This window comes from Nasonia vitripennis, chromosome 3, assembly GCF_009193385.2.
Source record: "Nasonia vitripennis strain AsymCx chromosome 3, Nvit_psr_1.1, whole genome shotgun sequence".
Lineage (NCBI taxonomy): Eukaryota > Metazoa > Arthropoda > Insecta > Hymenoptera > Pteromalidae > Nasonia > Nasonia vitripennis.
Genome location: NC_045759.1, coordinates 5,890,034 through 5,917,101, shown reverse-complemented (window position 1 = coordinate 5,917,101; position 27,068 = coordinate 5,890,034). Strand labels below are relative to the sequence as shown.

The 27,068-nt window shown below is 44.3% G+C and overlaps 2 protein-coding genes across 4 annotated transcripts in view; both read right to left on the bottom strand.

The window, feature by feature from the left end:
• The window catches only part of LOC100679318, a 166,412-nt gene that overhangs the window by 5,409 nt on the left and 133,935 nt on the right, over positions 1-27,068 (bottom strand). For both annotated transcript variants that reach the window (XM_016984242.3, XM_016984241.2), the window contains 9 exons: positions 15,932-16,060; positions 15,300-15,421; positions 14,317-14,635; positions 13,588-13,614; positions 8,867-9,004; positions 4,873-4,979; positions 1,511-1,680; positions 947-1,114; positions 347-623 (listed from right to left, as the gene is read on the bottom strand). In XM_016984242.3, the coding sequence (XP_016839731.1) occupies positions 347-623; positions 947-1,114; positions 1,511-1,680; positions 4,873-4,979; positions 8,867-9,004; positions 13,588-13,614; positions 14,317-14,635; positions 15,300-15,421; positions 15,932-16,060 (1,457 nt within the window). The remainder of the gene's footprint in view (positions 1-346; positions 624-946; positions 1,115-1,510; positions 1,681-4,872; positions 4,980-8,866; positions 9,005-13,587; positions 13,615-14,316; positions 14,636-15,299; positions 15,422-15,931; positions 16,061-27,068) is intronic.
• On the bottom strand, positions 22,234-25,061 carry LOC107980925 (peptide transporter family 1-like). Of its 2 annotated transcripts, XM_016984244.2 has the most exons (9): positions 24,853-25,061; positions 24,709-24,787; positions 24,414-24,642; positions 24,057-24,331; positions 23,901-23,983; positions 23,423-23,836; positions 23,127-23,349; positions 22,479-23,068; positions 22,234-22,417 (listed from the first exon to the last, which is right to left on the bottom strand). In XM_016984244.2, exons 1-9 carry the CDS (start codon positions 24,877-24,879, stop codon positions 22,274-22,276), a joined length of 2,064 nt encoding a protein of 687 aa, XP_016839733.1. In that variant the 5' UTR covers positions 24,880-25,061; the 3' UTR covers positions 22,234-22,273. The 2 variants fall into 2 exon arrangements, with proteins under 2 accessions (XP_016839733.1, XP_016839734.1); XM_016984245.2 differs by lacking the exons at positions 24,709-24,787; positions 24,853-25,061 and having other exon boundaries at positions 24,057-24,299; positions 24,414-24,477.

The window sequence follows — 27,068 nt, the reverse complement described above, 5'->3', positions numbered from 1 at the left end:
ATTTTTTGGAGTATTATACACAGTTTACGGTTCAGGCTGTTTATGATTATGCTCACTTCAAAGCGCGACATTTATTCGTTTGACGCCACACGTAGAGGTGATTAACGTGCAAAGTGAAATTTTGAATTAGTTTATAATATAGTCCGTCGGGATTCTGAAAATTTAGAGTACAGCCAGTCGAAAAACACCAAAAAAGTGACCGGCTGACTATTAACTCGATACGCTGTTTAACACTCGGAAAGAAAGATTTAGGACGAAAGTTTTAATACACACTAGCGAACTTTCATTGAACTTTTTTCAAAACAAACCAATTTTATTTACATAAAAGCACAAGTATAGAACTCACTGGTCTGGGACGACTCGATCTGTATAACGAGATCCCGATTGGGCGGTGACTCGATGATGTAAGTGCACTTCTGCTGGTAGTAGTGATTCAGAGCGAAGCTAAATTTCGCGGAATAACCGGCGTGTATCTCGCCTTCGAGTTTTTCTGCTTCGTGGCTACCGCAAAAGCTGTCCTCCGCGAACTTGTACTCGGCGGTGAGATTCAATCCCACATGGCTCGACCTCGACCACTCGATGTACACCGGCGTCGTGCTCCAGAACTCCACGGGCAGCCAGTCCTGTGTGTTTTATTATTTCATCAGTCATCATAGTCAAATAAAATCGTTTACACACACTCGCTGCAGCCCGGAAATGAAAAATCAAGGGACGAAACTCAATTTTTCAAAGCTCGGCTTTAGGATAAAAAATTGAAATGCAAAATGAATCAAAGTCGCTCGAAGCCTCGAATGCATCAGTCACCAAAAAAAAAAAAAAAAAAAGAAATCAACAACTCCGAAAGGGAACAAAAGCCGCGTGTAGAGGAATAAAAGCAATAAACGAGTGGGCCTCCGCGTATACGCGAAAGTGAAAATAAGAGGGGCGAGCGTAGTGCGGCACTCACCCGGTTATTTCCGCAGAGACACGCCAACGTGTTTCCGTGGGTCCGCGAGACGAGCAGTAGATGATCGATGTTGTCCAGTGATTTATCGCTCGCGCAACGGCAGCCCTGGTCGCCGCACTGCGTCGTGCATTGGCTGTCCTCGCGCGTCTGGTTCATCGTGCTATTCAGCTGAAACAGGTAGAGGATGCGTCGAATCAGTTTTATTTTTTATTCCGCCGTATTATTTTGTATGCGTTTTTTTCATGCGTATGTATGCTCGAATTGAAGGAAATGTTTATTAATGCCTTGGCAGCGCGACTCTACGGGGGTGCCTCCTCTAAGTGCGTTTAATTGCTATTGTTTGCTTATGGAAATTAACGCCGACGAGGTAGTTCCCATGCATTTATGCATGACTCGCAGTGGACCGTAACGGCGAGTTTTTCTGCTCTCTTTTTTTTAATAATGTCGATGCCGTGCGATCTCGTTTCGATTCGAGAGCTTTCGATGGACGCGGAAGTTGTTTTTTAGCGACCTATAACGCTGATACAAACTGTGTATGTCAAGAAGTCAAATGAAAAAGCTTACCGTGATTATGACCGCCTGGTTGGCAGCGGGGATGAAGTGCTGCTTGCACTGGGCATGTTTTGAGATTGTATTCGTCTTGGGGTGGACCACAGTACCGGTATTCGGTGAACTTAGGCCGTAATACTCGACGTCGCATAGCGTTTTGGGCTGCTGCGTACCGGACTCTCGATCTGTAACGAAGAGCGTCGACGTCAGTTAAACATTTTTCATAATAGCTTGCGCGGAGCTCGACTTTAGAGTCATTTGTTTTGGCGCTAAAGTCATCGACTTAGGCACGCTCTCACAGCGTGCGCGGGAACATTTGAAGCGTGCGTGGGGAAACCTATCCTGTCGCTGTCATTTGTTTTACATATGTATGATTGCGAAATTGTGTATCATTAGTGCAAGACGTCTTGTTTATAACCTATTGGTACCTAACCGAAAAGTAAACATGAGTGATAACAGTTCTTGTGTTACAGACGATATATCCGATTATGGAAATGAAATTCCACCCGAAATCGCATACCGCAGTGTGACAATCAAGTAGCATCTACTTCTGGAGCAGAAATTACAGTTGATCAACCCAAAAAATCTGTAACAGTTTCGTTAAAAAGAACCAGATTTGATTCAGAAGGTCGAGATGATGATAATGAACCACACGCTGAGGATGAATTTTATCGATTAACCGAAACACAGCAAGCTACATGTGGTTCACCGTTGAACAAACGTAGACAAAACAGTGATGAAAGCATCGACAAAAATATTTCTTTTCATTTTAATAATTCAAATGTTACAATTAATGTACATAATCATCATAATTAACTACAATGTACGATACACTATATTTGTATTTTAGTTTAATATTTTTTGATAAAAGATGTAATAATTTTCTATTAAAAATAATTCTTTCACTCGTATATAGCGACAATGTGTGATTTAACGAACTTTTTGTATGAATAAGCTTTCACAGGAGCGTGGCCTATTTCGCATTATGAAATAAATTTAATTTGTATAATATACTAATTTAGTATAATGTCGAGCTCCGCGACACTTCTTATGAAAAATAGTATACGCAACTCGTGCGAGGGAAACACGACTTACGCACGTGGGGTAGTTCACGCCCGAGCGAAGCGAGGTAATCGTGTTCCTCTCGCACTAGTTGCGTAATGTACTATTATTTTTATAATTTATAATTAAGAGGGAATTGGTGCACAGCGTGTTCTTTCAGTTCAAATACCCTGTTTATCTTTCCTGATTCACGCGACTTTTTGTTTTCGTGGGCATGAAAGAGACGAACTCTTGAAAGCCAAGTCTCAAAAGGAAGATACTCGCTTTGTGTATTGACGCGTTAAGAGTGTCTTTTCTCAGCTAGCGATATATATATATATATATATATATATATATATATATATATATATATATATGTGCATACGCGCGAGTCAAGTTGCTTGCTTTATTGCAGCTCCTTTTACTCATTCACTTTAGCTCATCTTTACCTCTTTTTTAATTATCCGGCTCTACAAATCCCATTATCCTTAGCCTCTCGAGGTCATTTCATCGTTCTGCCTCTTCTTTGCAGCGTTCTTGAATATATGCTCGACGTTCGCAAACGCATTTAATACTCTAACGACACTTTGACGATGATAATTTGAAGCGTCGCGATTTATCATATGTGGAAACTAAACTAATAACCGCACGAGCGAAGTAGAGCACGGATACACCGTTAAGAATACAATCCTTGATTTACACATTTTTGTATTTGAACATACGTACGCACGTCGAGCATAAAGAATAGCAAATTTTCCGTCCTATTTGCAATACCTCGTAGTTTACCGTTTCTCTCTCTCCCACTTCGTTTGTCTTTTTAATGCTCCTCTTACTTCTACCTCCGTGCCCTTTTCGCCTTTTTCTCTCTCTCCCTCTCCCTCTCACTCTAATATTCACAACGTTTGACTTTCTTATATTCACTCGGCGTCGTCTCTTCAGCCTTTGCCCCGGTTCGTCGATTTCGCGTGTCAAAAGGAACGCGAGCGCTATTTTATTTCCCGAGCACAGAAGGCAAAAGAGACTGGCTCTTGACGCGACGACAAAATATTGGCTCTCACGATTTCCCCAGTTCCTTTCGCTTTTCGAATTCTCCATTCGTGAGGCGAAGTAAAGCCTCGTGTTTTTCTTCTTTCTCGTCTCATATCGCGAAAAAAGATTATTATCATTGTTATTATTATAACGTTCGAGCGCGCGTAGCAACGAGAGAAAAGAGATTAATCCTGATTTTTCATGAATTATAATCCCCGTGTAAGTTGCGCAAAGATTACGACAAAAACCGAACGCTAGAGCGGGCTGCAGTGTATTACACAAAAAAATTGATGAACGGCTGAATTCAGCTTGTTCGTGTTTACCCCGTTCTCGCGAGCTTGTTAATTAAGAGCGCTCGCGAGCTCGCTGCGCCGAAAAAGAAGAATAAGAAAAAAGGGAGGAGGAGAAGAGTCGCTGTCGAAATCACGGAATTCACTTAATCACGCCGACTGCAAATAGACAGTCGCGCGAGCGGGTGCAGCTCTCCCGTCATACCCGTAACTTTTCCGCTCGTCAGCTCTCGTCGTCAACATTGTTTTTCATTTTTTTTTCTCTCCCGCGATTTTAATCTCCAGCTCTTTTCTGCCCTACTCCGCTTGATTGAAATTCCTATATCAAGAGACAGAGAGCGGACACTGACTTGCGTCGACTGGATAAAAAAATATCGATCGAAGCGTATAAAGACTCGCGAAAGCTGACGTTTCAGCAACGGTGAATAAAACTAATAAGAATTTCCGCTTGAAAGAGCCGACGACGAGTCGAGCATCAGCACTCGATCTTCGGGCATAGGCTCGAAGCGTGTACACACGCGATGCTTATAGCTTTTGACACGCGGCCGGTATAATTAGCCGGGCTTCTGATGCTGCTCTGTACGCTCGATTAACGGAGTATAGCGGCAGCAGCGCAAAGAGCTTCGAGGGCGCGTCGGATTAGGCCGGGGATGATCCGCATCAACTAGATTTAGCTTACGCGCTCGCTTGACTTCTCGAAACGAGATTATATGCGCGCCGGAGGACATTATCTCTATCCGCGCTTTGTATAAGTAGCTCTCGCGCGCGCGATGATCTTTCGAGCGAGTTGCCACTGTATTATGCCAGCGAGTGGTTCGGTCGAACGAATGGCTGTTGGTCAGGCTTTGACGTGCAGCACACAGGTACGCTGTTCATCTGCGCTGGACGTGTTTGGATTCTGACGTTTTGAGCATCGATCTCTTGTTGCTCGTTATACATTTCGGCTTTGATCGCAGTTTCGGAATTCAACATTAGTCTTCGAGTGCACGCAATGTATGTACTGTAACTCCATATTACCGTTGTGGAAGTAGTAAGAGACGTCCATGTAGTCCTCGTCACTGGCTCTAGTCAAGACGATCGTCATGTTCCTGCTGCTGGACGAGTACCTGTTCTTTTCGACGTAGCTGGAACAGAAGGAAGCGTGAAAGTTGCGCATTCGAAATCTCAAGGCGAACGTTAAAACTAAAACGCTCGGCGAAATCGCAATCTAAAATGCAGCCGACTAAATAAATCAATTCCCCGCGAGGAATCCTCTCGCGAGCGGCGTCAAAGTCAAGAGACCCCGAAAAGCGTCTCTTTAGAACGACCCTCCTGAAAGTTTCAGGAGGCCGTCGGAGCGGCACCTCGACTCGGTCTTTGGCATCGCGACTCGAAAGTTCGGGGATCCATTATGCCAGTGAGCGAAGCTATAGGTATATAAGTGTGCATGTACGGCGCGGAAGCGAATTTGCAAATCACTCATCGGCGTCGCGATTTCGAATTTAGATCGGTTTTCGCCGACCAATGGATCTCGAGGATCGCCTGGTACATATATATATATATAGTAGACTAGCTGTTGTGCGAAGCTCGAGTTGGGGATCCTTCGCTGATGGTCCGCATCGGAGAATTGATGTATGCAGACTAGACGCTGTTGAGATTAGGTCGCGATGGGAGAGTCCGATGACGGTTTGATCGAGTTTGGCTGAGTAAAGTTTACTTAGAATAAAAATCTTATCGATGATTGAAAATACAAACAAAAGTATGTTTTTGATTTATTATTAAATTAAAAGGTATAAAGGGTATACACACGCAGTATAAGGATAAATCACGGCGAATCAGGCGGTCGCACAACAAGCAATTATAAAAGCACTCGGCGGTTGAGTTTCAGACTCAGGACGCCGGAACACAGCAGCCGGATGTTTCGGCGGGACGTAGCGCAAGCGTCTCCGGAAGCGTTTCGGCTTGGCCGCGTCGTTTCCGGGCCGAGGGAAAACAAGCTCGCGCACGGTCCGGTATGTGTGTTTCCTTTCCCCGGAGCAGCTCTCGGGGATTAAAAACAAGAGGCGCAGGTACTTTAGCCGGACACTTGTGTGCGCGTGAGCTTGAAAAAAGCGGGTGAATTCAAAGTTGTGGCTACGTAATATGCGGGAATCGATGAGCACTCGACGATAATCTCGCAGTAAAAAGTCGTTAGCGATGAGTTCGGAATACACAGCTTAGCGTCGAACAAAAAGTATAATCAATTAACCTCCGATAATTGCTTGCAATCCGAAGATCTGCTCCTTTTCTCTTTGTCTATTGTCGATTGCGTTTATTATAGGTATATACAACGAGAATGATTTCCATTTTACTCCGCAAAGCGATGCTTCAATCGCTTGCTCGCTGTAAAGTTTAATCGAAACGTGTAACGCGCAGAGAAATTTCGGTACACAGCTACAATCGTATAGACGCGGTTACAGCGAATTTAATTATCTTCCTCGAATTTATTTTGCTCGACCTGAACTTTACTCCGCGTTAGGCCCGTGTGTATATATAGAGACGGCGCAGCAGATGTAGCTCCGGGAGAATTAGATTTGGGCGGCGTAAGTGGTAATGGAAATAGAAGATACGAGCCGAAATCCTCCCCTTAATAAGCCGAACGCGTGTTTTTACGAGAAATTAACCGACGCGGTCGCCTCTCGTATTTCGAGCGTTGATCGATCGTTGTAATTACTTTAGCGGTAAAGCTTGGAGAAGGCACTTTCAAGCGGTATATATTTTTGGATAGAATAACCGACTTAATGGAATTGATCGTGGCAGAGAGTATAAGCAGTTTATCTATAATTTAAACGCTCTTATACTAAAATCATTAACTGTCGAACGTGAAATTCTGCTATAAATGATGCATCGGTGTTCATGTATTCCCAATCGTGTTTATCTAATCAATATGTATACCCGCCAACTCCGCGGTGCGAATATTGACTATCCGAGAGTTCGTCGCCGTTCGGATAAGTAAACGTGTGCGATCGAAAACACGAATCCTCGCGCGATGATTCCGACTACTGATCGGGAAAGTTTGTTTGAGAAGGACCTTCGATCGGTCGGACGCTCAAAGTCCTCGTTTTCTCTAAATGGAGGAAGGTCCGACGGATTATTTTTTGAGTGCAGTGGTCGGACAAAACTTAGTTGGAAAATGTTGAACAGCGAATAAACACCGAGGCAACTAAATCAGCACACGACCCCGCAAGCCAAACATCTTCACGCCCCAGCGAGTACGAGCTTCTTTTCCCGCCGTGCATGACAATTTTCAAAATCAGCAGAGCTGCATACGAAGCGCATCGACGAGGATATCGGGGTCGTGAGCTCTGTTCTGCCTGAAAGATCAAGCTTATTCGACCCAAATGGCTCGTTGCCAGGATCCTCGCGAGGAGCTGCGCATCTACAGCCTTATCAAGCTCTCGCGTGTACTTTGCCTCTGTAAACAGAGGCCGCGAACGAGGATAACGAGTTCAGATTGAAGGCTCGGCGATGCAAGTAGTCGCGGTCGACACACGAGCAGGATATGTCTTGTTTTGAGAACTCAAACCCGAAGCTGATGTTGTGGTTTACCATTATTTCAGCTGCAAGCTCTGACTCAGGTGCGTCGGTGAAACAGCTGACTGTCGAGGAAAACGTGACTCGCGAAACTTCTTATCGCGGAGTACAACCAAAGTAAACGCAAAGGCAGTACGTAGAATATAAAAATTACAACAGCAAAAATTTAAATAAAAAGCCACAGCGAGTAGCTTCTTCATTAATATCTGCAACCGGAATCTTTCCATTACACGAGCCTTCGCAGACAAGCCAGAAAGAAACGGCCGGAGAGATAAGAGCAACAAAATAATCAAGCGCGAGAATACGTGCAGCGGAAGTCGGAATAACGTACGAGCTGTGTTTTCGCATGAATTTTTACAACGCCTCTCGCCCGCGCGCGTGTATAAATCGTGAGTCGCGCGACGTTAGAAATTACAAAGCAGATTAAAAGTGCGAAAGCGCGTCGCTCGGGATTTACGGGATAGAATTAAAAAAACTCACGAGTACGCGGATCACCGCACTGCTACTCGTTAATGATTATTCATTTTGTTTTATATTTAAATAAAAATAAACCGCTTCGTAAAATGTATACACACGCGAAAACAATCCCACCGATATCAATCGCGAGAGCGAGCGAATAAAAAATATAAAAGCTCGTACACCTGGGGTGGCGCTAGAGCGTAGGAAAATGTAAATCGCGATATACTGCAGCGGCAAAACACACACACACACACACACACAGACAGCAGAGAGCGAACAAAACAAAGGCGCGGCGCGGACGAAGAAACGCTCGACAGTAGATAAGGAGAAAGAGTAGCGCGCATGCATTTATGCAGGGACTACCCACTGTATATATACCATAGACCGGGTGATGTTTGTCGTCGCGCGAGCGATACCAAAGGATGTCGTGTACAGTAATACACGCATACACGTTTGAGAAAAGCGACATCTCAGGGGGTTATAGCGCGCCGCTTATGTAATCTATATAAAACGGGCCGAATATATCAATGCGCGCGAGAACGAAATCCGGCATAACGCGATTTCCCAGCGGGCGTATCAGCTGAGCGATTTTCCCCCGCTGTACTACGACGACAATCTCTTCTGTATAGAAACTCGCGTTATATTTCCAAGTTTGAGAGCGCCCGACCCGCTCTCTCTCTCTCTCTCTCTCTCTCTCTCTCTCTCTCTCTCTCTCTCTCTCTCTCTCTCTCTCTCTGTAGATGCGTATCAATTTGCCACTGCAGCGCGTGGGTTATCTTTTTTCGAGGATTCGCTTAGGTACGTGTCGTGTTCGTGCGGCTTTCATACAGTTTTTTCAAATAAATTTCGATATAGGCTCTGAAGCGATAAAAATGTTTCTTTACGAGTATATTAACGATGTATTTTTGAAATTAAATACCCGATGCGTGATTTTAATATAATATATATATATATATATATATATATATATAATACATGAAGCAAACATTTTTATATTTACTCGTGTGGCGAATTCTGCTTTTGATGTTGCGACTCCGATGCTGGTCCACAAATTTTAGCGATGGGTTTGGCGTTCGTTGAACTTTTCTCATCTAGCAGCCCATCAAAAACTTCAATCTGCGACTTGCAGAAGGTCGTGCTGGAAAAGAGACGATAACGCATTTAAAATACATTTCGCGCACCGCGCAAAGACCGCAAGCGATTTGTACACGCGAAAACTGTTCGTTTCTGAGAGATGTAAATTTTAAATACGTGTAAGTTTATTTTACAATCATGGTTTTATGAAACTCGTTATCGAAGAAAAAGAAAAAGAACACAGCAGCTGCGAAATACTATTGAATCTATTACAAGAGCCGCAAACGACTTTGAACGTATTATAATGACTCAAAGGTAAACGCAACTTGGTGATCAATATTCGAACTTTATAATTAGTGCTAAAAGCATACGAGAGAGCTGGGGGAAAATTACGAAACATCTTACATAAGAAGATTTAATAATTAACGCAGTGTAGTACACGGGGTAATCGATATTTTGAATTAGATAACTTTGAAAGCGGCGAAAGGGGCTTTTATCCTAGAAGAGCGAGAAGTTCTATCAGTTTGAAAAGCCTTAACAAAGACCTGGGTAAATGCTTCCAAGTATTTAACGCAAAAGAGGAGGTAGAGCTTACAAGTAGTGCAATTCAACTGATATAAACCAATTAAGCGTGCGTATAAAGCTAAGGTAACATGGATGAATTATTTTAAAAAGCGAATGCTGTATTAACTCAGGCACTTATAAGACTAGCGGCCTAAGCAGCAAGACAGTTTTGGCAATAGATAGCACACCGCTTTATACATGCATTCGGCGCGTAGATTAGATAAGGAAAATAGAAAAGTGCTCATGCGCCACCTATCGCCGCAGGCGAGAAACTCGGAAAGTGCAAGCGGTGGGTCAAAAGTTGGTCGAAAATTGTTTTGTTTCTATACTGGTATACTAACACAAGTTACTTTTTCATCAAGACGAGCTATACACCTGCAAAAACAAACTTCTCCCCCATCGTCCGCTTACCTCGTTCAGCCCAGGGAATATATCCGTATAGATATATACAGGATGCAAACACGCGTACGCGTTCATCTCTCGGTTTGAATCGCGAAAGACGTATAAGCGGGGATGTGTATAAGGTATTCCCGAGGCTACACTATATACGAAGTACTTTGCCGCTTCGCTAGCGGTCGGATTTACAATATTCCATTCAAAATTTATGCTGCCCTCACGGTATAGGCTGTGCTGCTTTTTCCACTCGACTCTCGTTTCGCTCGCTTTATCCCGCGAGCGTTATACCCGCTCTAGCAGTTAAAGAAGTTTCAGGTTGCTGCCTGCTAGTTTCTCTTCTATCTCTTCTTTTTTTTTTAATCTTTTCGATTTTGCGTAGCTTGTTCGCGCAACTTTTTTGATCGGATACCGCGACCGTTACTACTCGAGAGGGAGAGATTTGCTGAACAACGCGTAATAAAGAAATAATAAATCGTTCGCGTTAAAACTAGAGAAACATTTTTTATACAGTACGTTGAAAAGACGTAAAAAGCCAAATTTACGTATCGTGTTAAAATTCAAGCCACCAACCCAATCCATCACGAAATCACATAGCGTCGTGCCAATTAAGAACAAACCGCAAGTCGATCGAAATTCATCCCCCAACACTGACCTATACCCGCGGCGAGGAAAACTTCAAATCTCGCTTTGCGCTTTCTTATACACGCCCCTGCCTCATTTAGTATTCGACATCTCGAGCATCGCGAATTGTTTATGATAATAAGAATCGTGCGAGTCGATTGTAGCACTATATATATACCCTCGACGGCGGTGGCGGCGCCGGGTCTGCTCGTTCGGAATAAGAATGGACCTGGCTCGAGTTTCGACTTCCTACAACATCGCCAGCCGAGCAGAGCAGCAGTAGCCTCGGCGCTTGTTTATACGTCTTGGGCGCTCGCCCCTTTGCCAAACGCGAGCGCGCGATATTTTATTTATGAGTCCCGTATTGATTGGTCGCTCGCGCGCGACTCTAAATGGCTCTGCTCCTTCGACTCGCGCTCGTGTATAACCGCAGCTACTCTCTCGGAGCTTTCCTCTTGCTCGTTATACCGGGTTATACGTACTACGCGACGAGGCGCATTATCGTAATGGCAAAGTTCGAAGCTGTGTATTTGTTTTTCTTGTTTCGCTCGCTCGCTCTCGGCGGCAGCGCCGGCTTCTGTCCCTTTTTACGGCGCGAGAATTACGACGCAGAGCGCACTCTCTCTCTCTCTCTCTCTCTCTCTCTCTCTCTCTATCTATCTACACGTATTTCGGCTTTAGGGGCGCTACGCCGCTGAAATGCTGATTGAGGCACATCGTGGATTCCCGACGTTCGATTTCTCTCTCGTATTTGCCGAAAGATCTGCTTTACGGGGCTATAAAAGCTCTCTCGGAGCTTTGTATATTCTTTTTAATCACGCGACCTGTGTGCAGTCTCTACCTATACATACATACCTATAAGCGCGACGGCGTAACTCGCGTGTAAATATAAATCTACACCCTGCGCGAATCGTTAGGGGAATAAAAACTGAAAAATAAGCAAATATCACGTCGCAGCGGGGAATATATATATATGTATACAGGCGTTTTATCAGAGCGTGAGATTCGAAACACATCGGGAAAATGCGCTCGCGCGCGAGAGGTCTCTCGGCAAACTCTCTAGCTATATACACCCCCACATATACACCTCACGCGCAGATGCTATAGGGAAATACCAAAGGGAGACGTCAATTTCAGGAAGCGATGCATTTCCTCGACTTTCGCGAGCAGTATATACACGCAGACGACGCATACGTGCGCGCTCCCCCGAGAGCTCAAGTGTAATTGCAGAAAGCGGCGCGTAGGCCGCGAAAAAGACGGCGACGTGCTGCTAATGCCTTCGGAAATGCAATTTTCCCCGCATCTATACGTATAGGAAGCGATTTTCGCGTCTGACGGATCCCCAACTTTGTAGTTTATATTCCGTTCATCTCGCTATAGCATACAACTAATTATGCATCGGCTCTCCTACACGCATCCCCGGTCCGCGTCTTCGTCACGCATCAGACTTGGCATTTTCCGCACTTTTGCGAAGCGCTCGCTCGGAAGCTCGCGCGCAGCAGGGCCTGCAATCGTGTGCATCGAGCAAACACACGAGCATCGAGCGAGCGACACGGGCGCAAACACGGGACCAAATAAACCGTGCAGCGTCGTTTGTCAGGCAGCCGGTGTGTCTACACTACATACGTGCTCTCGTTTACATGCTTTCGAGCTTGCAAAGAGACGTGTGCATGCTCTGTGTGTGGGTGTGTCGATGGATACAGTAGTGCGTGCTCTCGAGGCTTGACATCACTTTTCTATGGCTGATGGAGAGGGGTGTATAAAAATTTTTCGTTGCAGTTATTTTAGATTTTGGATGGTGTAACGAATGCCGAGTTGTATATTTTTCTCGGACACTATACTAGCTTTGATTCTGTACGTGTTTACCGTCACGCGCGACCAAGCTCGGTGTGTTCTTTATGGCTTTTCCGACGCGTGTGAGTCGTAAAGTTCGCGGGGGGCTTTTTCGTTTTATACTTTGTTCATGCCGCGGACATGATTTTTTCAAGCTCCCGTGGATAAACAGGTGACTAAACTCGGGCTTGAGGGCGATTGCGTTTGCACGTGCGAGCTGCCGTGCCTTTTGGATTTATTCTTGCTTCATCGAAGAGCTTTCGAGGATTTGCCGGAAACGTTTATTCGAAAACACAATTTTAAACGGTATTAAGAACGATTCACATACAAACCAATGAAGAAAAAATCATCGGCCAGGCTTCAAGCATTCTAGACAAAAAGTCGAGTTTGCGCAAGTTCACGTATTCATTTCGAAACCTGCTGGATTATAACATATACGTATATACTCGCGCTAAATCATTTTTCAAAAGCTCTTTGTCTAGGCCGCAAGTTCGAGCTATTTTTCATGCGTCCGAGCAACTTTTTCAGCGCGGCCTCGCTCGCGGTGACAAATTGAAAAAGTTCCGGCCGTTCAGCTCAAAAGGGAAAATGGACGATTAAGCCTATTACCGACGAGCTCACGCTCCGAAAAAGAGTAGTTATCTCGAAGCTCTGCATCATTCACGCGAGCGAATTTAGAGCCGATGCCGTGATGGAAGCGCGAGCGGTAATTGAAACTTTTGGCCTCTCAAGTATGATCCTATAAAAAGTCTTGGCTTTGCGTAATTAAAGCCGGTATGTCATCGGACTGTATGACGTGAGATTGAAGGATGAATATGAGTATGCGAAAAATGTACACGCGATTGAGAGTAGTCGAGATTTCCCGGATATTTTTGTTGTTCGGCATGCACTGGAGAGAGCTTTTTCTTTTTATAGCTACACCACACTCATCCATCAAAGTTCAGACAATGCAGAAATTTTGTCGTTCCTTTCGGAAACGTGACTGATTATAGTTGTAATCAAAGTTTTTTTTTCAATAATCTCTCTCGTATTATACTCTGCGCGTATAAGCGAATGAAGATGTTTCTCTGAGTTTGACTGACTGACTGATAAAATGAATAGAATATATCAGAGCTGAACAAGAGTCATTGACAAGAAAGCTAAGTTGTTGACTGATAAGTATAATAATTATAAACAAAAGAATGAGATTGTATATATCAGAGAAAATTGTCTGCATCCGTTGTTCATACTCACCCGTTTCTGCACGTACCTTCCCCTCCCCTAAAATAAAGAAAACACGACGTAACATGTGTCAGCCGGTGTATAACCGCGACTTCCTCCGTCGTTTCTTTCTCATCTCACACAGTACATAGCACACACATACATACAAACGTATATAGAACAGTAGCACATAAGCAACCAAAACTGGAGTCGCGGCCGGAATGGAAAAAATTCCGGGACAAATCACGGAGAAGCGGAATCCGCACGTTTCGCGAGAAAAAGAGAGGATCGCACACAGAGGGAGAGAAAGAGAGAACTGCTGCGCGAAAAATGTCGAGGGCGACTTTGAAGTGGTCGCCGCGCTCTCGTCCTCTTTCTCGCGCTCATACGGACAAAAGTGAGCAAGCACTGCTCGCAGGGACGAAAATACATCGGATAAAGCCTCTCTTTCTCTCTTTCGTGTACATATGCTCGCGGAGAATTAGCGCATTGTAACGTTGCGTTTCACGCGCTTTTTATTTTTCGCGCGTTCGCAAAGTCGTGCTTTTTATTCCGTGCTTGTATGCAGTCGAGTGGACGAGCTTGAGACACTAGGATTTGCCTCGACATCACACACAGGTTTGGCTAGATGGGGGGCTGGAGATAAAACATTTATACGATACCAAAAAAAAAATTACAAGAAAAAAAGACATCCCTATCTGTCCAGCCACAACGACAGGATAAGAGAAAAAAAGGGTCGAGGATGGAGGAGCAGCAGCCCACCTGAGATTGTAGTTGGCGATGGATACGTGCACGGTGTCGTAATTCCGTCCGAGAAGGAGCAGCCGGCAGCTGCTGGATTGGACGGCACTGCCGGCTCGGCCGCGCGTGCTTTGTGAGCCCATTCGCTGCTTCTCGCCGCTGACCTCGACGTCGCAACCCGAGCTGTGATCTCTGCTTCGCTGCTTCTCTGGGTTGTAGACACCGTTGCGCTGCTGCTGTTGATGTTGCTGCTGCTGCTGGGAGGCCAGCTGATGATGGTGTCCGTTAGGGATGATGGCGTTAGAGATGCTCGCGCTGCTCGGCGAGTTGATCATCTCGGCTGTGGGGATCATGTGTATGGATATAGTGTAAGCTGGCTATGTTGCTGCTTTGACGAGTTAAATATTGTGCGAGGCTTTTGATATTGATGTAGATGTCACTAATGCTTTCAACGCGATCCACATCAAAAGGCTGAACGAAATAGAGGGTACGTTTATACATAGGGGAGAGCGACGCAGTTATATGCCTACCCTGTAGCTATTTGGGACATAGCTTTTTATTTCTCCATTTTCAATTGCGAAACAAGTTATCTGCATCAATGTAAACGAGCACTTTACAATACGTCAAAAAGTTTCTCTTAGTACCATATGTGTTTTAGATGTATAGATGTTAATTGACACGACGTAAATAAAAACTCTATATTTGGATTTGTTCACTGGAAACTGTCCTGATTTGATGCACGATATATAACAGTTATTTCGCAAAATAAATACAAAGAGCAAAATTTGCCAATCTCTCAGACGCCAACTCACAGTCAGTCTTCGTTAGTTTACTTTTCATTTGTTCAAATTGAAAATATCAGGCTCTCGTAACATATTCATCGACGAAAGCTCGAGACGTTCGACGGCACGATAAAAAGGCGCTCTCGATTCCTTTTAAAGTTGCACAGCTCAAAAGAAAAAAAAATCAGATATAAAGCTCCAAAGCAAAACAAGCTTTCTTACATGCTCTGGTAGTGGTGGTGGTTGCCAGAGTGGTGGTAGTCGGCGCTTCGGTCGTCAGCTCGACGAAAGTGAGCGTCGCGACGAAGCCATTGTAGTCGAACGGCGCAACTTCGGGTCCGGATCTGCAAACATCGACAATCGTCTTTGTATACGTGTGACAAAGCCCTCTAGAGCTTGGCAGTTCCAGGCTCGCGACTGACATATATACACACACAGACAATACATCCCACGTGTATACATGCACGTCGAGCTGGCTTATGTATATATCTGTATACGTCCGTTGAGAGAGCGTGGGATTTCATTACTCTTTCAGCTGCAGCCTTTTACGTGATCATTCAGCTGCTGCCCACCCCCCAGCTTTTAGGGCTTGCATTTTTCAGACTCGGAAATTTCTCGCGAGACCTTATATACACTCTATATGTATATGTAAGCTAAGAGGCTACATATTATTTCAGCGACAAGTTCTTAGCGCGCTGGGAAAACCGTTTCCTTATTATGCTGCAGCGCGACGAAAGGGTTTTCTTTTTTAAAGCTAGCTCCTGCTGCTGCATGATGAATTATGCGTTACGTGCGACAATCGTATATACAGATATAATGGTTGGGAATAAGAAAGTGGCTGATGAGAAACGCACCGGAATTCCACGAGCATATCCTTGCCGACGTGAACGACGCTGCCCTTCTTCCTCTCGCAGTACGTTTTCAACAAGGCGCTGCTTGGCGTAGGACCGGCGTAGACGTCTATGCAGTCGCTCGTGCAATGGCTGTAACAGAGAACGAAGGGGATTCGTGTTACAGTGAGGATTTTGTATTTTTTAAATGAAAATTTCAATCTTAATACAATGTTAATTCTGATAATAATTGTTTAATTATAGAGATACTTTGAATTCGGATTGTACAGTAAATAATTATTATATTATACTTTGGATTATAGCTCACATCAGGCATAAATGAATGAATAATTCATCTTCACAAGTATGTCCCATCGATTCAGATCGGAAAAATTCAATACCTCGCGAACTTCCAAGCCGAGCCATTTAATCTAATTAAAGCAGCCGCTAGCTCCGAGAGAGCGAGAGAAGGTTACTCTCGCCGAACGAGGCGCGATTTTTCGCCCCGAAACACTTAAGGCATCTCGAGCCAATAATTCGCACTTAAACGAAAAGTAGCCTGTTAAGGAGGATCCCCGGCCCGATATAACTCGGCCCTTTGCAAGCAGCGCGCGCTCGATAATCGCGTGGCATTAGCGCGAGTCGGGCACATTTTCAGCGGCTCGTTAATTGGCCGTCAGATTAAAATCGCATCTTCCAAAGAGAGGGAGAGAAAGCTTACAGTGCTGCAAAGGACGCCAGGACTACTGACTAAGTTCGCCCATAAAATAAATCAGTCAGACGAGGAGGGACGAGCTTAATTCACCGCAGCTACTTGGCTACGAAGTTCGCCTCGCGCGATGCGTCTTAAAGCTCGACTCTCTAGCTTCATCTTTTCATAGTTCAGCCGCAGTTCCTTTGTACGCGCGTGCGCATTTTTCAAAGTTCGCATTTGCTCGCCGCGGCTCGAGGGCCGAGAGAGATTTTTTTCTTCGAAAATACCTCCATCGAAAAGATTCCGTTTTCGAAGCAATATTAAATTTCCCCAACAATATAAAACTGGTAGAAGCCGTACAAGTACATCAGGGATACTCGCTCATATAACGGGGGGGGGGGGGGGAGGAAATAGTTTTACGCCATTTTCCGTGCAACTGGGCTTCGCCGTATGGTCGAAGAAAATCGAACACCCTTTTCGCGTATTTTCCGTGCGCTACGTTGTTTTTCGGCCCGAATTCGAACGCCGACGTCGTCGCAAGCTCTGCACGATGCTAGAGTTTTTTCTCCTGTAGAAAACTGCGCGTGCTCGTTAAATTGAGTTTGGAAATCCTGTTTCACAATGGATATGGAGCTTTTTATTCGTATACTGCGAAAATGCACTACATCCTTTATACTAAAAAAGGTCGGAAAATAAAAAAGCTTGTATGTATTTCATTCAGATATAAGTAAAAAGTATTTTAAAAAACTCGTAATAAAGCTTTTTTAAAAAGCTCGCAGACACTCGAATATGCAGACAGAACATGACAGATCCGAAATAGCGTTATTGCGCCGCGTATCAGTATGCAAATGGTAAAGCGATTAACGGCACGCAGCGGGCTGTTTAACGCGCGAAGCGACGCGTGAACTCGATGATTCTATTGATTAAGCAAAACTGCGGAAACCAAGCGCAGCGGCAAATTAAAAGCAGAGCTGCAGCAGCACTGATCGGCGCAGGCTCTATTTTTACCTTGACTGTTTTTTTTTCGTTTTGCCGCAATATGCAGTTTACCACCAGGCGTTGTTGTTTTTTTGTTCTGTTTTTGTTGGCAGTTTCTTTGATTTCCATTTTAACGGATTCATGATAAGCGATCGCCAATTTGTTGAGGTCATTGTTTTTTCGTTTATTTGTTCGAGGCGAGAGCTTTTTCAGGGTTTGAATTATACACACAACGTTTTTTTCTTTTCAATTCTATTTTTTTATAGCCTCTGGCAGGCCCGAACTGTTCTATTTTTTTTCACAATTTTATATTCTCGCGTTTCGCTATAAAGCTCGTGGAATGTAACAAGCTCACCGTAGAAATCATCACCCCATAATGGATTTTAATTTTGCATCAGTCTACCTTCTTTCTCTCAAAGTTGAAGTACAGCCGCCGCAAACTCGGAACAAATTCAACAATGAAAAAGCGCATTTATTAAGTCTTAACGAAGGAACGAGCGCGAGAGGAATGCTAAATAAATCTAAGTGCTACCGCCACGGCGGAGAAAAGTGGCTAGACAAATGCAACGCGACTCGGACAAAAAGCTAGTTGCGCGCCGCGGGAGAAATAGCAGCGGTCGTCTCGGCCAAGCGAAGTGAACGAAATGAAATTTTAATGGGAACTTTTTATTTATAAGCATAGTCTCGCGCGCGAAAGACTGAGAAACGTTTATCGTGAAAACTTGGCGCTTTATGTGGGAAAAATGTTATTCGAATGATCGACTATGCAGAAAATTGTTCGATTTTTACGAAGATCGCCGAGGTAAAAAAAGCTAAGATGATTTTTCTCAGCGGGTTTTCGACTATTGATTGCTCCAGTTTCCTTTTTACCTCGCGACCGAGTTTCAAAGAAAAAAAGAGTATGCTCAAACACGCTGTTTAATTTACCAAGAAGCGAGATATCTTTAAATTAAAATTAAATTGCCGGCACAATGGACTTTTCGAAACGATATCCTTATTTTTGCACTCGACTGACGTCCCACTTTCGTTCCGCATCCATTATCTCGAAGTGCATTTCGCGCGATATATTAGTCACGACGAGAATAAACGCGACAAACGTCGGCTGCTCGTTAACATCACCAGGCGTATATTTCTCTCCTTCCGCCATGTCCTGGGAAAAAGCGTCGAATTATCCACGCTTCGAGCGAAACTCATAATTAAAGTCCCGCAAGCCGGGCGAAATGACTTGAACGCTAATTTGAAAACGATTCGGACTCGTCGGCTTCGCGCTCTCCGAAAACGACGTCGTCTATCCGGCGGCGGTGCAATAAAAAGGAGCCGTCGGTAAATTATCTTTTAAAGCGGGGAGGCTACCACCCGAAAAGCCCTACGGAGAGGATATTATATAGATGTATTTTTGTGCCGATTGCCGAGGAAGAAGAAGTCGCCGCGCGGAGACTATACGCACACACAGACGGAGAAGACCTTCTCTCGCTAATGTACTTTGAATCCGCGGCGGTGCTGCGGGCGAAGCATATAGCGTCGGGAGGTAATCCGTTTAAAATTGCGTCGCATAAACGCATCAGTCCGTAATTCCTTTTTGCGGCGCTGCGCGCCCTGGACTCCTCGCATAGCTGAAAGAAGAGGCATGCGGGAAGAAAAACGGCTGCGGGAAACGCGCGCACGCGGAAGAAAGATGGCAGAGTATCTTGATTTTTCTCTCTCTCTCTCTCTCTCTCTCTCTCTCTCTCTCTCTCTCTCTCTCACTTGCGCGTTTTTTGTCTTGAATTAAGGCGCGTCGCTCGCGCAGCTTTGGTAATGTCTTTAGGATGGCAGATTCTTTTTGTACGGGGCTTTGTAATGAAGGACGTCTTGTATAAGTGAATTTTTCGCCTGGCTTTGCGCGCGTCGGTGGAAATTAGCGCTGGCTTTTTACGAGCGTATATCTGTTTCTAGAGTTTCGATTATTTAAACGCGCTCGTCGCCTCGGAAAAGCTCTGGGAGAAGTGTGAGAACGAGTCTGAGGTACAAGAGCAGCTGCGGCTGGAGAAGAGATTAAACCCGAGGAAAAGGTAAATCCCGAGAGCGAGACAAAGGCTTGGAAGTAGAGGGAAAAAGGAAAAGAAAAACAACTGCGTGGCACACTTTTGCCCGGCGCGAGAGACTTCTTTTCGCGCGGCTAAACGGAAAAACGCCGTAGTCGAGGATCGTTACGACCGGATGCGTGTCGGCGGGGCCATGTAGCAGTAGTCGTCGCTTGGTCTTTTGACGATGTCATTTTACGCCGCGTCGAGTCTGAGTGTACTTCTCACGCGAGATCAAAGACGTTTTGCCGCGGCTTATATAATTCCTCGCCAAGGTCGTTGATTACTAAAATTGTTCCTCGGCTATAATAAGACTCTTGAAATTGCCGCAAGTCCGAGCTTTCGAAGCACGCGTAAACATTAACAATATTCAACTCAACATTTTACGCGTAGCACACACGGCCGAAATTTTCGCTGCAAAACAATCGCATACTCAGCAGCAATGCTCCACCTATATAATTAAGCTTATCAGCGACGAGCTCAAGCCAAGTTATAATTGGCCCGTTAGCAATATATAAGCGCGTCTGTCCCACTGAGTCGGAACAAAGAGAAAACGCGACAAAGCTCGCTGTTACTCCGAGCTTGAAAGCCGAGACGCGCATCCATAGTGTCTGCAGATTGAAGCTGAGTCGAGCCCGAGAGGAGGAGGGAGGTGGGAGGAAGAGAGAAAGAGGCGAACGTCACACGGGCTTCCTTCCCGCGTCAGCGCGAGCGCGGGAAAGCGGTTTCGAATAACAATGCCGCTAGCAGCCGAATCCGAGATGCCATGAGAATTCAGCGGCAGCAAAGTCGTCGCTCTCTCTCTCTCTCTCTCTCTCTCTCTCTCTCTCTCTCTCTCTCTCTCTCTCTGATGAGGCAGTCGCGCGCGATATGCTATATGTATGTGTGAGCGCGTGCAAATCGCATGAGCTGCTTCATTTGAAACGGAAGAGGCTCTGCAAGCTCGGAAGTGAGTAAATGCCTTTAATGTTTTCGAGAGAACTGCAGAAGCGAGGAGGTGACTCTCGCAAGCTTGAGACTTTGCTGGCGTTGAACTTCTGCGATATCTTATATTCTTTTGTAGTTGAAAGTTAGGAGAAAAAGAAATTGATACTTTGCTGAATTATTTAAGAGTCATCGATCATCACATGAAAACATCGGTTAACGACTCAACTCTGTATTCCGCACAACTGCACACGTGCGCTAAATCCATTAGCAGCCCGCTCAGCATCTCCCGCGTATACATACACGTGTACTCTTTCGACGAGAAGCGCCGTACACGTACCTAATATAAGCTGCGAGTCTGATGCGAAGCTCGGTCGTTCTCTCAGCGCGTCATCCCTCTCACCTGCGCGACAATATCTCGGCGTAATTATACCCCCGAGAGCGGGCCCTGCAGGCAAGGAATAATGCATGCTTATTCGGCGCCGGGTCGACGACACGAGATACTCGCGCGTTATATATAACTTTGTTTTGCTGCACTTGCTGGCGTCGCCTGTCAAAACGCGACGCGAATCCGATTTGTTTTAGTGGGTTGCCACCTGCGTGTTGAGAAAACAGGCGAAGGAAGATTGATGGACAGCTTGAAGCTTCGATAATAAGACGGATGTGCTCCTTCATCTCGTGAGTGTATAGATAGTGAGAGGGGGGGGGGGGGACAATCAGTGCAGGCGTAAGAAGATCAAGCTCATCGCTTACGATTAACGCGCAAAACGGGCATTATAGGTATATAGTATACAGTCGGCTGATGAGTAGTAATGCGCAGATTAACTCAACCGCGACGAGACGTCGATTCGATCGGCTCTATACTCCGGCTACTGCAGTGTGGCATCCTTGTGCTGCGCGTAGACAAGGGGATAAGGATGACGAAGTAGCGGCGCGAGCGTCGAGACGCTAATTACTTTTGCGAGATTAATAGCGCATCGACTAATCAGGGATAATTAATGTACGGCTTTGTCGAAGCCTTTCCTTCCGAAGCTTCTCCCTCTCTCTCTCTCTCTCTCTCTCTACTCCTGCATATTGGCTTCGACGCGGGTTCGATCCTTTTGTACCCTCATCAACGACATTGCTCTATATCTGCAGGCTTCCCTAGACATAGAGGCATCTCTCTCTCTCGTCGGTGTATATAGAGACATCTAATACCCGCAGCACGTGGACTAACGCCGGATACACATCCCTATCCGTCTCGTATGCTCTTACTCCCTGTCGTTCTGCGCTGCTGATGGTATATTCCGAAGATGGCGCGTCTAACGCGGATTAATCGCCGGGGAATCGTTGAGGGCGCGAGCAGGAGAGGGAGCTTCGCTGACTACCGAGCGCGCATTGATTTGTCGCCCTGGGTGTTGAATAAGTTACTTACGGCAGATCGATTTTCATGCTCCGCGCACTACGGAGCTTGCAGCTTTTGGGAAGTTGCTTTTTGCGAATTTATACGGGAAGTCTGTTCACGTATAGCGTTCGGAATTATCCCGAGACGTAATAGGGGTTGTAAACAATGTAACCCGTGTGTAATGAGCCCGCATCGCTTACAGCTAGAAGATTAATGGAGGTAGTGAATTTGTGTTTTCGAAGACGCGTTCGAGTAAGAATTTCTCACTTTTATTCGATGAAAATCTTTGATACTCTTGTTACATTTACCGATTTGTTTCGCTCTTAAGTATTTTTCGAGGTTTCTTCTTTCGCGTCGTTTTCTAAATTATCCTCCGAATCTTGCTTGTATCGGTAAAACTTTGCTAACGTGGCGAAGAAGGCCATAGCGACAGTCATCAGAACAGCGTAGAAAAAAATCTCGAAAGCCTAGAAAAATCGAGATGAAATAGGGATAAATAAAAATTATTAAATATCTGACTATTTTCACCTTTCTTTCGAATATTCGAGCCTCGGTGACGACGATGACGATCAAGTTGCCAAAGAAAGCAGTGAAAAGCCAGAGAGCTTGCAGCAGTGCTTTCATGCTGACAGGCGCTTGCGAGAAAGCAAACTCCATTACTAATACTTCGACCATGATTTCGGCGATAGCCAACAAAAACTGTTGCGGCAATATCCAGAGTATGTGGAACGAATTGGGTTCCGTTACAGTTATGGCACGTGCGACGGTTTTATTTTCTGACGCATATCCCACTACGGTGTAAACTCCTCCAAGTTTTATGAAAGCGTTCGATTCGACTAGTCGATCGTTAACATAGAAATCGTATGACTTGTGAGCGACTTCTTTGAATACTGATGCGTTAAATTTTTTGGATAAAGTAATTGTTTCTAAAGTTTCATTATTGTGCGTGATTCGGAGTACGGGTTTTGGTTCTGTAAGATCGGTATCGATGTAAATCAATGCTCTTATCCGAGGATTACCCGATTTGGACTTATCTATACTATCTGTGTACCTATAACTTAATCCTTTCTTAGTAATAGCCCACGAAGTTGCGCTATTTTCTACCGCCTCCAACTTCCCTGTTGATTAAAAAAACTTCATGTGTATAGGTATATTATTCCATGTATCACAGTTTACCTGACACTATCACCGATGGTAGATCGTAGATACCGCAGTTACTGTAGTCTGCTCTGTACTCAAACGGCACAGTCTTATTAGCTGAAATACTTATGTTCTGCCACATGCTCAGTCTTTCTAATACAAAATCTTGATTTTCAATATTCATGTTAATATTGCAATCGAGGGTATTGAAAATTCGTACCTGCGCCAAACCTTTCATTGGAATTTTCGCGTAGGTAGGCTTGAGAAAAGAAACATTACATTCAATTGTTATGAATTTAGAATCGCTCTACGTAAAAATCGCGTGATTTCACCTCGAGATTCAATTCAATGACGCCGCTGACGTAGTAGGACAAGGCCAACACTAATCCTCCCAGAGTGATTTTTCTCAACGGAGTATTCACCCAGAAATACTTTGCCAGTAATGGAAAAATATACGAGTGGAAAATCGGAACGAATATGATCACGAATACTGGATTGACCGCAGTGATTTGGTCAGGCTTGATCAAGTAGCCAGCAAATTCACCGTTCATTCTCGACGCTTGAAAGGTCCAAGCGGTGGACGTCATGCTGTACAGTGTCCAAAAAATTGGCAATGGTAGAAAGAGCTTGAGTAGAGCGGTGACGGATTTTATGTCTTCGATCATCGTAGGCTCGAATTTTTTATCCGCGTGATCCAGCCAATGAGGGCGTTTTTCGCTCGATTTGATCCTTTGGTACAAAGCGTACTGAGAAAAATATGTAGCGATGACTTATTTAAATCCAGAAGGTAAACAAACAAAAATTACTCACAGTTACGCATTTGGTAATCTTCGGTAGAACGTTTTCTTGCAGTTTTTCTATCCTGTAAAATCTTGTACCAACCACGTACAGCACTAAAATGAGCAAAGACTAACTTTTAAATTTACAGACCTAGAATAATTTCACGTAATAAAAATCACCAAATACCTGTTGTCACAATCATCAATACAGTAGGAACGATGAAGACCAAGGAGTAACAAGTAAGTTCCCCGAAGCATGTCAGGTCTTTCCGAAGCACAGGCGCGATAAACGATACGCTTAGTGAGGCAGTATTGTGTGCGATACACATGAGCACGAACCAGAGGGAGAGTTGTCTTGCTTGTTGTGGCAAAATGAATTGATCACCTCCGAATGCAGGAACGCAAGATCGTAACGATCCGCAACCCATTGCTATAATAATTAGGCTCAATATTGTCAGTTCGCTAAAATGGAGAATTTGTGGCCTAGTGTTCTCTATATTCTAGATATAAGTTTGATGATAATGCAATATTATTTTGTAAATACCTTACTGGAAAATGTAGCATCGGGACTGCAGTAAGAGTAAGCAGTACAAGTCCCAACGACAGGGACGTACTGTAATAAATAAGACTTTTGTATCGACCAAAAAACGAGTCAGCCAGAATTCCGCCAGCAAAAGCGAAAAAGAAAACGCACATACCGAAGGCATGATAAAATACTGTTGCTTGACTTTCCTCCAAATGAAGAGTATCAACCAAATAAAGTGGCAAAGTACCTAAAACAGAATATTTCAAAAGATGTGCGTTTCTGTTGTGATTGTAAAAAATTCACGTCCTCTTACCTCGTATGCTGTTGTACGAAAATTTGATACTGAATGCGAAAATTAAAATTACAATTACTGGCTTCGGGAATGTTGAAACCTATGAAGTGTTTGAATTAACTTATATGAATTGTTCTATGGTTTCCGTTATTAAATTAAACTCACATTTCCTTTTACTTGCTCAGAAAGCATATTGATTACTAAATAAAACTTTTAATGCTGTATACGAATGTTTGATTGTATTTTGCACAATTTATTAACTGTTTTTAAATGATGACAACATTTAACAACAGCTCGTGCTGCTTTACTGACCATTTTAATCGAGAAATATTTGAACATTGCTTTCTCTATCAGCTGTGATTGTAATCAAATATGATATTTTATACTTTATCTGGATATTGGATCGAGTGATATGATAATACATCTTATCTCTTTAGTTACCACAGTTAATTGCAATAACACATAAAATAAATTCATCCAAGCGAACTATAATACTCAATACAGGCGTATAACCTTAGATAAGAAAAAACAATCCTTATCATCAGGGTCAGATTATTTTATCTAATGGGTTTTCCACTATACTCCTTCGATTATGTATCGCAAATATAGAAGAAAGAATTCAGTTTTCGTAGATTTTTGAAAAACATGCCTATCCATAATAAATCATCTAATAATATTATTAATCAATTAATCGCTGCGGCAACAATGTACTAAGGCTGCTGTTTTTTTCTCAGCGTTCAAAGAAGCGACGAGCTTCAGAATACTCTTGGGGTGCTGGTGTTCGCTGTGTACACTGCTGCAATGCAAGCACCGCAGGTGGAGTTCGGAGGCCATGCCTTATCTCGGCGTTTTACACCCTATAACGTTTTCAAGAGCACTAGAGGCCAAGCCGAACTTTGAGCTGACTCCGTTTTTACTCGTCATTAAAAAGAGCGAAAAGAAGTCGCAGAGAGAAGGCTATAGCGAGATAGAAGCTGGCTGAACAAGAGAGAACTAGAACGTAAGGGCTGTATAAGTTCCGGCGTGAAAAGATTTTCTAGTCGAGTTTTTTCCTTATTACTCGCTTCTCGTTCTTCAACCCTGGTGGTTATTTCTGCACATAAAATTACGACATTTAACACAACAAAGTACGAATTCGGAAAAACTGTACAATACTCGTGGATTTGGCGGAATCGCGGCTCTCCTTCAGCAGAAACTCGACAAAGAATTTCGCTGATGCTTTATGCGCTTCGAGTCGTTTCCAAGAACTCGTGTATATATATAGTATATATAAGTCGACTTATTTCCTCTGCGCGTCCGCGCGCGTTTACTTTGCGCTGAATGACTTTCTAAACGAAGTGTTGTGACAAACGCATAATGGGGAGGCCGCGGCGCCAACTCTTGTCGCTGAACAAGGGACGAAAACTTGCCTCGCGCAAAGCGTTAAGAAACTTAAAACAATGGCAGAGGTTAAGCGCGAGAGCTAACTTCTCTTTTCGAGTTATCCGCGAAGCAGTAGAGGCTGCTTTGCTGCGGCGCGACGGAGTATACGGGAAAAGTTGAGCCGAGAGGAAAAATCGTAATTTCGTCTGCCCGCGTGGGAATTAATTTTGCTGCGTTTGCTGCGTGCACTTTTACGCGCAGACAAGACGAATGGCGAGTCTGTGCGGGGCTTGCAGAAATAAGAATATATATCTGTATAAATGTATATGTATACTACGTATGCTTGGGATAATGCCTGTTTACTACACTTTAATGAAATACTGCTTCCTCCATAATCTTTCTTGGGTATACACGCTAGCCAGACGTTTCTTCGTTTGTTGCGTAACTCTGCGATTTGCATTTATCATTTTAATGTATCACTCTGATAGGTTCTGAAGTCTGCTCTCGTCGAAACGCTGTACTGAACTCGCCGTTTTCACGATGCTCTCTAATAAATAATTATACGAAGCATTGAACCACTGTATATCCACTTCAATTTCGAACTCAATCTATAAGGGAAGATCAGCCTCGATTTTTTCACGAACCTCCATTAGAGAAAGACCTTAATAAAAATGAGTCAGAACGTGGCATTGAGTACAATTAAGCGACATCTTCATCTTGGGGATTCAATCGGTCGCTTATCTCGAGGGTTCCACGTAAATATATATCTCTCGGCGCTTCTTCTCCTTGAAAGAGGATTTTCGTGGAAAAAGTTTCGCACAGCCGCCGACGCCGCCTCAGCTCGCTTAATTTAGCCGAGCCTCGAGCGCGACACTTAACGTCTCGCCTATCTCGCCGGCTATTATTTACCGTCGCACCGAGTTTAAATGCACTTGCGCGGCCGTCTTGAGAGATTCTCTCGCAGGCGAACTTCCATGTGTATTCGGGCACCAGAGTAAAGTTTGGTGGTTAAATCGTTC